General features: G+C 53.4%; 1 protein-coding gene across 1 annotated transcript; it reads left to right on the top strand.

Moving 5' to 3' along the window:
- Positions 1–1,665: 1,665 nt before the first annotated feature.
- Positions 1,666–11,697, top strand: hapln2 (hyaluronan and proteoglycan link protein 2). Its single transcript, XM_063041673.1, has 6 exons — positions 1,666–2,016; positions 3,748–3,979; positions 6,830–7,180; positions 7,637–7,753; positions 8,567–8,752; positions 10,811–11,697. Exons 2-6 carry the CDS (start codon positions 3,850–3,852, stop codon positions 11,095–11,097), a joined length of 1,071 nt encoding a protein of 356 aa, XP_062897743.1. The 5' UTR covers positions 1,666–2,016; positions 3,748–3,849; the 3' UTR covers positions 11,098–11,697.

Raw genomic sequence — 11,697 nt, 5'->3', positions numbered from 1 at the left:
TCAAAAAGAGCCCGTTCACCCGCTCAATCGATACCAGCGCGGTAGTCCCACTTCCCCACTTTTCCCTGTAACCAATTCTCCACACATCTCTATCAATTCCTCCCAGATTTCACCCCTCAACCCCGTACCAGAGGTCATGTGCAGCAGCAGATTAACCCATCGAACTCTCATGTTTTTTTTTTCAGGAATATGGGAGGAATCCGCAGCACATAAAACAAACAGGTCACGGTGAGAACGAGCAAACTCCACAAAGACAGCGTTGGCGGTCGGGGTTGAACCAGTGACTCTAACCTAGCCCCACTGCACCCACCTCCTCACCCCACTCCCCGGTCTGAGCACGGTGCTGAGTGGGTATGGAGCTCACGTGGTGCCTACGTGACACGCTGACAGTCCCAGCGTTGTGTGGGCAGAGGCCGCCACTATACCGACCCTCCTGCACTGTGTCACCCTGCGCAGTAACACCATTAAAAGACCCTTCCAGGCTACACACTCCGGTCACACTCAGGAGTCAGTTTATGTTGCGAATTCCAGAGTCTGCTCTACGGATCGTCTCACCCTCCCTGCTCGGGACCTTCATCTCCGTCAGTGCTACAAGGGTGCCCGCCCATCCTTCTCTCTCTCTCTTTCTCGCCGTCTCTCTCCTTCTCGTTCTCCTCTCTACTTCTCTCACCGTCTCTTATCTTGTCGTTCTCCTTTCTCTCTCTCTTTCACTCTCTCTCTCTGCTACTCCGCGTCTGTCTGCCTGTCTGTTTCTGTCGCTCTCTGTATCTCTCTTGTTCTCCCTCTTTCTCACGATCCTCCTCTCTCTGAATCTCCCTCTCGCTCTCTCCCTCCGTTTCTCTGTAATCTTGTTTCCTCTCTATGTATGTCTCAGTCTCGTTTGTTAAAGTTGTCAAAGCAAGTCAAACCCATGAAGCTGATAGTTGAAGGGGCAGTACTGAGGAAGCTCTGTACTGTGGGACGAGCAGTGAGGGAGCGCCGTACTGTGGTAATGGCATTGAGGGAGTCCAGTACTCCGGGAGAGGCAGAGGGAGCTCGGGGCCTGCGACGGGCAGTGAAGATGTGAAGCACGATGCAGAGACAGAGGGCAGGCGGCGCTGTGGGAGGGTCAGAGAAGGAGCGCCGTACCGTGGGAGTTGCAATTAGCGCTATGTTGTGGGTGGGCGATGAGGGAGCGCCACATCGGAAGGGCCAGATCGTGTCATTGTGGGAGGTGAGGAGCCAGCGCGCACTATTGGATCCACAGTCTGGGAGGGGCCGGTGAAGGAGCCAGGCACTGTAGGAGAGACAGAGTGAGTGCCGGGAGGAGGGAGCGCCACAGTCTGGGTGGAGCAGTGAGGGAGCACACTGTAAGGAGGAGGAAAGGGAAAGAGGGAGGCGAAAGATGAAGTCAGAGAGATATTAGGTTCATAAAAAGTGGTGAGAAACAAAGAGGAAGATTGTCACAAAAGGAGAGGGAAGTCTCGGGTCCTTTGCTCCCGCACCCTGTCTGCCAGTAGCCCCTTCCCCCATTTCCCTCCCCCTCCACCACCCCGATTGTTGGATGCGGTGACCTATTTAAGGAAGAGCCGGGATCTGGCAGTGTTCCTTGTCAGATGGATACCTGACGCTGCCGAACAGGTGGGCTGGAGGGGCGAGTAGGGTTTCACTGGGGCAGAGGCGAAACTTGAGCTCCAAGACAAACCCTCCTTTTGACAGCTGGACGTTAATCGCCCGCCTTCAAGCACAAGACAATGGGACAGAGAACAATTGGACACAAACACAGTTCAGGGCAGAGAAAAGCGGCTCTTGTTCGTGGCTCTAGGGACGCGGGTTACGTCCGCCCGATAACAATAGACACAGCCCGGGGCTCGTTAAACAACTTGTCACTGTAAGCCTGCCATTGAGAGAGCGCTCTGTGTGCGAGAGACAGAGAGCCGCTGGGCTGGCACGGGGCAGGTCCTAGCTCCCTGAGGACCTCCTGAAATCAACCCCCTCCCCCACCGAGACACCGCCGGGGCAATCGAACTGGTGGAGGTAAGGGTGAGCTGGGGGTGGAGGTAGTAGGGTGGTTGGATTGAGAGGATATCGGATACCAGTGAGGGATGTGCAGTGGGTTAGTTCTGTGGAGCGGGTTGGACAGGGGGTTCTGGGGTTGAAGGGCTGGGTCTGGGAATGGAGCCTGGTGGATTGAGTCGTGTCGGAGTGGGGGACGGTGAATGTTGAGCATGGTGAAGCTATCGGGTCCGAACGGGCGAGTTTGAGAGTCAGGGTGGGGATTACTGTTAGATGAGGCCAAGCATTAGCCTCATGCTGGTGGTCAAAGTGATGGGGGAGAATGTAGAGGGCGGGGGGGAGAGCTTTTGGATCAGGGCGATGGGTTAAGGACAGGATGGTTCAAGGTTGATGTTAGATTGGGTGGTCTAAGGTCAGGTGTGGAGGGTGAAAGATCACTGAGAGGGCGTGGTATTAGGGTGGGGAAGGGCGGTGAAGGCATAGGGTCAGGAGTTTGGCGCAGGTCAAGGCGGAATAGTCTTTTAGGTCATGGTAGGATGCAGTAATATTGGGTCGGGGTTGGGGTTAGAGTGGGATGGTGTGGCTGTGCGGAAATCAGGGTTGGGATATAGTGGGGAAAGGTTCGGCTTGGGGATGGGTTGGGTTATGGTGGATATTGTTGATGGTGGGTTGGAAAGGGCTCATGGTTGACTGAGTACGGTACATGAGTGTAAGAGGGTGAGGCGGCCTCGGGGTTACATTGGGGTTGGGGTTAAATTGTGGGCAGGGTGAGGTGGAATTTGTTTCGGTATAGGCTAGGAGTGTATTAGGGGAAGGCATAGGTTAGTGGATGGGGCCCAGGAATGAGCGTAGACGAAGGCTTATACTGAGTTGCATTGGAGAACAGGATGAGCTGGACTGGATTTTTGCCGACGGAGTGATGTTGGGCTGGAGCCAGGTTTGGTCTGGTCGGTTGCCGGTGACTACGGTATTCCCCAGGAATAGGAGTTGATCCCGCTACGTTACTTGTTTTGTGGATGGTACGAAGATAAGTGGAGGGGCAGGTCGTGTTGAAGGAGCAGAGACTCTACAGGAGGACTTAGACAGATTAGGAGAATGGGAAAAGCAGCGGCAGATGGAATACAATCTAAGGAAGTAGATCTCTAGTTGAAGGAATAAAGACGTAGGCAACCTTATAATTGGGAGGACATTCAGAAATCGGAGGTGCAAAGGAACTTGAAAGTCCTTGTGCAAGATTCCCTAAAGGCTAATTTGCAAGTTGAGTCCGTAGCAAGGAAGGCAAATGGGAGAGCTTAGGAGCAGAGGGCACAACCTCAGAATACAAAGACACCCCTTGAGAAGAGATGAGGTTGAATTCCTTTAGCTAGCGGTGGTGAATCTGTGGAATTCATTGACACGGACGGCTGTGAAGTAAAGTCACTGAATATAATTAAAGCGGTTGTTGATAGGTTATTGATGAGATAGGAGCAGCAAAGGTTACGGGGAGAAGGCAGGAAAATGGGACTTAAAGAGAATAATAAATCGGGCATGATCCATTGTCGAAGGGCTGAATGGCCTATTTCTGCTGATGTGTCTGGTGCGGATGGTTTGGGGGAACGGGCAGACGTGATAGGCCAAAAAGCCTCCTTCTCCAGCATAAGCAACGACAGGGACTGGGCATGGCTGAGGAGAGACAGAACAGGGGGAACAGAGAAAGGAAATGGGCCGAGAGGCCTCGATTGCGGCCAGGGACATTAACCATTTCCTCGCCAGGCTGCCACTCCGGCCAAGCTCGGGCCGTCGCACGATCTACAGTCCCGCTTTCCTACCAGCCTGCTCGGCTCGCTGTGGACGAGGACACCCCACCCCCCCCCCATGAGGACGCCTATCATGCTGCTAACTCTGGCCTGTGGCTGGAGCCTGGCCCAGGCCGGTCCGATATACTACACGGCCCAGGGGGGACACTATACCGAGGACCTCAGGCAGCGCACCCGCGGAGATCAAGGTACTGCCAGCCTCCTCACCCTTCCTAGTAGACTAGCTCGGGCCACACGTTGCCCGGTAATCCTCCCTGCACTGATCTTTCATTCCGTCAACTTAAAATCCTCCCAGGAGTCCGCGATATTTCTGGTTTCGCCAGTTAGGGGAAGAAATATATAGCGCGGTCACCATCGATCTTACTCTCACACAACATGGTGCAGGAACTCTGCGGTCAGGCAGCGTCCATGGATAGTCGACGTTTAGGGCCGACACCCTTCACCAGGACTTTCCGATCTGAATTTATTGAGTTTCTCCAGCAATCTTGTGCCTGTTGCTCAAAATTCCCTGCATCTACAGTCCTAATGAAAGATCTCGGCCCGAACCGTCGACTATTTATTGCTCTACCATAGAGGGGCCGAGCGGCTGACTTGCTGAGCTGTTCCAGTATTTTGTGCGCGCGTGTGTTGCTCTGGATTTCCAGAATCCGCGGAACCCCACGTTTGTAAACACACAGCTGCTGCGCTATCTGTTTTTATAAAACCCCTTCCGTGCCTCACCTCAACCTCCTTCGCTCCAGGAAAAGTAAACCCCGCTATCAAATCTGTCTTCATATCTCAAGCCCTGCATTCCAGACAAGGTCCCTGTGAATCTTTTTTTGACCCCTCTCTAGTTTAATCCCATCCTTCCTGTAGAGAGCTGAAATGGACAAAGCGTAGAAAGCTTGCGGACGAGAGACTGTGAAGAATGGTCTGGAAAGCTCCAGCAGAAATTCCACGGAATCCAGCTAGGCCAGGATAACGATGCAGTGTTTACAGTGGCGAAGATCAGATCAAGACTGAGCAGCTGAGCACAAGGCAGTACCATTCCAGAGACAAGTGGGGCCATAGGAGGAGGGATAGGGAGCAGTCAGAACTTCACCTTAGCGAACCTGTCGGGTTCACCGGGTTCCATATGTCACGAGTACACAGGATGGGGCACTCGTTAAAGAGAAAATTCAGAGAAACCTGTGGGACAGTGCAGAGGGAGTTTCTTTGACTATCCCCGGGAGTCTGTCCACCTGACAGGGTAGAGAGAGCTCCACACTGTGTCTGACCCCAGGAGTGCGTGATGGGACGGTGTGGAGTGAATTTCGCCCAGTGTCTGACCCTGTGAGTGTTTGATGGGACGGTGTAGAGAGAGCTGGACTAATTTGGAAATATATCAGCGTTCTTTCACCGTCGCTGGGACTCCCTTCTCCAACGGCAGTACTGTTATTGGCTTTTACTCACATCTCAATTACTACAGCGGTTTAAGAAGGCAGCTTATCACCACCAGATGGCGATCGCACAGTGTGCAGGAAAGCCCGGCTCTTAGTTTCCTAGACCAAATGCGTTAAAGAAAATTGTTCTGTGTCTAATCCACGTTGATATACGGTTAGGGAGTTTGTTCTCTTCTCACCGCTACTGTCAAGCAGCAGATACCGGAGCCTAATGTCCCACACCACTGGGGTCAGTGAGAGCTCCTGTCCTTCAGCCACCGACGTGCGCGGCCCCAACCATAACTCAGCAACGGGACACAAGCGGCCACCTCCCGCAATACGGAATATGGAGCGTAGAAGGTTGAGGGGAGACTTGATAGAGGTATTTAAAATTATGAGGGGAATAGATAGAGTTGACGTGGATAGGCTTTTTCCATTGAGAGTCGGGGAGAGTAAAACAACAGGACAGGAGTTGAGAGTTAAGGGGCAAAAATTTGGGGGTAACATAGGGGGAACTTCTCAGAGAATGGTAGCTGTGTGGAATGAGCTCCTAGCAGAGGTGGTAGAGGCAGGTTCGATATTGTCATTTAAAGTAAAATTGGATAGCCAAATGGACAGGAAAGGAATGGAGGGTTATGGGCTGAGTGCAGGTCGGTGGGACTAGGTGAGAATAAGCGTTCGGCATGGACTAGAGGGCCAAGATGGCCTGTTTCCGTGCTGTAATTGTTATATAGTTATAAGGTTAATACCATGGACCTGTCTCTGATTTTTAGAAACATAGAAACGTAGAAAACCTACAGCAAAATACAGGCCCTTCGGCCCTCAAAGCTGTGCCGAACATGTCCTTACCTTAGAAACTACCCAGGGCAACCCATAGCCCTCTATTTTTCTGAGCTCCATGTACCTATCCAGGAGTCCCTTAAAGGACCCTATCGTATGCGGCTCCACCACCGTCACTGGCACTCACCACTCTCTGCGTTAAAAACTTACCCTTGACATCTCCCCTGTACCTACTTTACGCTCATTTTTACGCTCACACCTTCTGCATCATAATGTTCGTTGTCTTATATAATTTTAGTTCAAGTTCAGTTTATTGTCATTCAATCGTACACACGTATATCGCCAAAAGAAACAACGTTCCTCCGGACCAAGGTGCTCAATACACCATACCTATAACTCACACTCACAACACAGAAAGTAACATTACCGCAAACAAATTGACAAATATTAAGGCGCACCTACGTTGCAAGTTAAAAAGTAAACAGTATAACTCTACCGGTGCTTCATGTATGATGAGACCTGGGTGGTGGCAGCGAGTTCAGTATTTTACGGCCTGAGGGAGGAAGTTGTTTTCCATTCTAACAGTTTTTGTTGTAATGCTGCGGTACCTCCTGCCCGATAGTAGGGGGTCAAAGAGAATGTTGGACAGATGGGAGGAATCATTAAGAATGTTAAGTGCCCTCCGGATAAATATAAAATTATGTTGGCATATTAGGTGATTTATGTTTCCACGTTCCTGTGACACTGCTGCGAGTTGCAGTTCGGGGAATTTGTGCTCCTGACAGTAACGTGACTTTGATGTGAGTCTTGAGCTATTGACCTTAGGCTCTCTCTCTCCCTGTTACTCCCGGTGGTTAGCCGTGCTGGGGTACGTCCGGTACCTGGAGAACTCTAGCCCGAGCGTGGTGACGTCCCGTCGAGGGGCCAACGCTACGTTACCCTGCCGCATGCGGTTCGTGCCCAACGGATACCGGGTGAAGTGGGTAAAGGTGAACGGGTCGCCTCTAGAGAACATTGTGCTGGTGGGTAACAGCCTCCAGCAGAAGGGCTACGGGGCATTCGCCAGGAGGGCATACCTCCGCAGACTCGACAAGTACGACGTGTCTCTGCTTTTGCTCGACGTCCGGCTGGAAGATGCCGGGAAGTTCAAGTGCGAACTCATCAACGGCGTGGACGACGAAGCTGCCGAGCTCGAGCTGCAGCTCGATGGTAGGATTCCCCCATCCCCTTCGGCCCGTCTTTCCTGTGCTTCCTGCCCGCTCCAACTCCACTCACCAGTCAGTTAGCACCGTGGCTATCACCTTCTACGCCTCTCCCTCTGCAACATTCTCCGGTAGCTACACCCTATCCCTCTCTGTCACCCCACCGGCCACTATACGCCTCTGCGGCTCATCGTCCCTTCCCGTATCTGTAAGTCCCTCCGGCATCTACACCCTTCCATCTCTACAACCTTCAGGGCCTTGTACCCCGCCTGTTTCTGCGACTCCTTCCGGCCGATATACGCCCCTATACGTCTCTGTGACACACTCTAGACCTTACAACTCTCCCCGTCTCTATAACCTCTCAGGCGCATACACCTCCGCAACCCTCCCCCCGACCCTAAGTGCTCCCTAGTACTTTAACCCCCTCCGCTGACATTGAAAAGTTCGTCTCTTCCGTTACCAGGAGTCGTGTTCCCTTACCAGCCCCGGCAGGGTCGCTACCAGTTCAACTTCTACCAGGCGGTGCGGGCGTGTGCGGGCCAGGACGCCAAGCTCGCCAGCTTCCAACAGCTATTCCAAGGTAAAGGCAGCCAACTGCGGCCCCTGGAAATGGTGGGGTGGGGGTGGGCGTGGAGGAGACCCTTGACCGGGAGAGCCGGAGGGGTTGTGGGCTGATCTTCCTGACGAACCCGACAGAGATGGGAAGAGGGAAGATCGACGTCAGCTCCGTATCCACAGTGGGGGAAGTTGGGGTGTTCGGGAACTGACCATCAGGTCCTGAATTTCTGGGGAGATGGTCACATGAGCCACAGGGGGTGTTGGAGTGGGATTGTCACCCTGAAAACGGTTTCGGTGGCCGGGCTGGGGCCGAAGCCCTCCACCACCGTTTAAAACATAGAATGCCGGTCTTACCAAGAGTAGTTGAGATCGCTAGAGCCTTTCGACTCCTTCACCGACCCCCTCGGATTGCGGTGCTCCTTCAACCAGTGCTTCCATCCCACAGCAGGGCGCTCCCTCAGCTCCCCACCTGCAGGTCGGCGCTCCCTTGTTGATGATCTCACTGAGAAGAGTGAGAGGAGATAGATCCCATCTTCCACTTCAGGACCGCCTGTAGGCGGCGTGATGCCTCGCTAGGCCGAATAGTTAATCAAAGCCAAGAGCACCCGGTCTCTCCCGGAGACAGGAGTGTAGGGGTGGTCGGGGAGAGAATGGGGCTACACTGTTTTAAGCGCCAGAGGGTGTTAAACAGACGGGCAGATGTGTAGGGACCGAAGAGGCTTATAGGTATTGTACAGGGTTGGGTGTTGGGGCGGAGGGGTTCACACAGACGGAGAGGGGTGTAGGGACCAGAAGGGTAATGTTGACGCACTAACACGGATCTCCCGCCCACAAGAATGGGAGCGGGGCCTGGACTGGTGTAACGCGGGCTGGTTGGAGGACGGCAGTGTGCAGTACCCGGTGATGGAGCCGCGGGATCAGTGCGGGGGCCGCCATCTTCCCCCGGGCATCAGGAGCTACGGACTGCGGAACAAGCAGCGGGAGCGCTACGACGCATTCTGCTTCACATCCAGCATCAAGGGTGAGTCACTTCGCTCCGCACAGCAGGATCCCAGGGCGCTGCCTCCAGTGCTGCGGGGGGTCCACGGCAGCTTCCGCTGCAGTTTGAGAGGTTATCCCGGGGGAAGTTCGATCCGATCTCTCGTATGTCCTGCTCGTACGCTCTGCCTGCGACCGCATGGGTTTCATAGAAACATAGAAACATAGAAAATAGGTGCAGGAGTAGGTTATTTGGCCCTTCGAGCCTGCACCGCCATTCAGTATGATCATGGCTGATCATCCAACTCAGAACCCTGTACCAGCCTTCCCTCCATACCCCCGATCCCTTTAGCCACAAGGGCCATATCTAACTCCCTCTTAAGTATAGTCAATGAACTGGCCTCAACTGTTTCCTATGGAAGAGAAATCCACAGATTCACCACTCTCTGTGTGAAGAAGTTTTTCCTTATCTCGGTCCTAAAAGTCTTCCCCTTTATCCTTAAACTGTGACCCCCCGTTCTGGACTTCCCCAACATCGGGAACAATCTTCCTGCATCTAGCCTGTCCAATCCCTTTAGAATGTTATACATTTCAATAAGATCCCCCCTCAATCTTCTAAATTCCAGAGAGTATAAGCCTAGTCGATCCAGTCTTTCATCATATGAAAGTCCTGCCATCCCAGGAATCAATCTGGTGAACCTTCTTTGTACTCCCTCCGTGGTAAGAATGTCTTTCCTCCCAGGTGTCCCGCTTCCTCCCTCATTCGATCGATCTGTGGGGTCAGTGGGTTCATCAGCCGCTGTAAATTCCACCTCTTCCCACTCCCCTACCACTGAGTGAGTGTGCTGTAGAAGCTGGGGCGGAAGACTTGAGAGGAATATAGGGAGAATAAAATTAGATTGGTGGGATGTTACTGGATAGTACAGATTCGCGGGCCGAACAGTGAACGCTTAGAGTGACATAGGTTGGTCACTGACAAACGGGACTATCTCAGAACGACACTTGGTCGGCAGATTCAACAGGGAGATGTATCATCCGACAGGAATTAGTCGTGGGGGAGGAGAGGATGAACGTAGGACCCTGTGTATTGCTCTTAAAGCCAGTTCGTAAATGACGGGCCGAATTGTGTCCTTGCTGTAGCCCCTATGCAACTCTGGGACATCTCGGAGTCAGGTCTTGTCTGATTCGCCTTCCAGCTTTGTTTGGCCTGATGTGCAAGACAAGCTATCAGTCGTGGAGACACTGAAATCAAGCAGCAAATTGTCTTCTAGAGAAATTCAGCCATCAAGCGGCATCTGTGGGGGAAGGGGTTGGGAGAGTGGGGTTGATGCACGGTATCGGTCCGAAACGTCGGCAGTTGCTTTCGTCCCACAGATCGTATTGATCTGTGACGAGATCCTTTTTCCCTTTAGTCTCAGGACCTGCTGACCACGAGGTAGCTCGATGAGGGAGAAAACGCTGCCGGAAACAGGTGACAGCGCCCCCTTTTGGAGGACGAAAGTGGCTCCCAACCTATCATACAACCCACACTGTCCGCGTTCCTGGGAGTGTGTGATAGGACTGGTGTGCATGGAGCTTCATTCTGCCTGACTCCGGGAGTGTGTGATGGGACGGCGTAGCGGGAGCTTCATTCCGTGTCTGACACCAAGAATGTGTAACGGGATAGTGTAGGGGGAGCTTCCGAGACTCCGAGAGTGTCTGATGGGACATTGTAGGGTGAGTTTCACTCCGTGTCTGCCCCGGGAGTGTGTGATGGGAGCTTCCCTGCGTATCCGATCTCGGAAGTGTGTTATAAGATGGTGGAGGGAGCTTCTCTCTGAGCCTGACAAGAGTTTGTGTGATGAGATGGTGCAGAAAATTTGATTCTCTGTCTAACCCAGTACTGGAAGGGCTCAGCAGGTCAGATAGCATCTATGTAAGGGCAAAAATAGTGGTCAGTCCCGATGGAGGGTCTCGACCGGAGTCGTCGACTGTTTATTTTCATCCATAGATAATGCCTGACCTGCTGAACTCCTCCAGCACATTTTGTGCATTGCTCTAGATTTCCAGCATCTGTAGAACATCTTGTGTCTCTGTCTAACCCGTTCCCATTCTGCTCTAGGTTACGTCTATTTCCGGAAGAACTCCCAGATGCTGGACTACCGCCGGGCAGTGAGTGTCTGCCGCAGTGAAGGTGCCACCATCGCCAAGGTCGGACAGCTGTACGCTGCCTGGACTTTCTCCCGCCTGCACCGCTGTGAGCCCGGCTGGCTAGCCGACGGCAGCGTCCGCTTCCCCATCGTCACCCCGCGCGCCCAGTGCGGCGGTCCAGAGCCGGGGGTCCGCACCCACGGCTTCCCAAACCGAGCGCAGCGTCAGTACGGCGTGTACTGCTACAAGCGGCGGTAGGAAGCTCATCCCCTTGGTACGGTCCGAGACGGAGCAGCAACCCGCAGAGGTGCCGGCCGAGGCAGCTGGAATTCCTCCGGGCATTACACCGGAATCCCTTCATTCGGAGCGCTGACCAGACCCAGAGTGGTCGGTCGGCTGCTCGAATCTGGTGCGTGGCGGATCCAGTTAAGGCCACGTCCATTTCTGTAGCCCTTTGCCCCTCCCTCCCCCAAACCCTGGTAGGCAGCTCCTGCCTCCCCCTCAACCCTCTGTCAGGACGCCCGCAGGCAATAACAGCACTCTGCATTCATCTAGCACATTCCACCAACCCCTAAGTGGCCCAAGGGATAAGAAATTTTGGGGGGCTGAGAAGGGGGTGCGATAAGGATCGTCAGAGAGAGATGGAGTAGAGGGACAGGACGTTTGGGGAGAGAGAGAGAAAGGGGGGAGTGAGACGGAGAGATGGACAGAGAACGGACGGATTGGACAGAGGGAGAAGGATGTTGGAAAGAATGTGTAGGAGAGCGAGGGAGGGAGAGAGAGGGGGGATAAATACAGGGGAGTTTGTGGGAAAGAGATAGAGAGGGGTAAAGGAGGGAGTTTATACTTGGATGTTTG

The sequence above is a fragment of the Mobula hypostoma genome, chromosome 2 (assembly GCF_963921235.1).
Source record: "Mobula hypostoma chromosome 2, sMobHyp1.1, whole genome shotgun sequence".
Taxonomy (NCBI): Eukaryota; Metazoa; Chordata; class Chondrichthyes; order Myliobatiformes; family Myliobatidae; genus Mobula; species Mobula hypostoma.
Note: the sequence above shows the minus strand (reverse complement) of the source record. Positions and strands in the feature narration are given on the sequence as shown.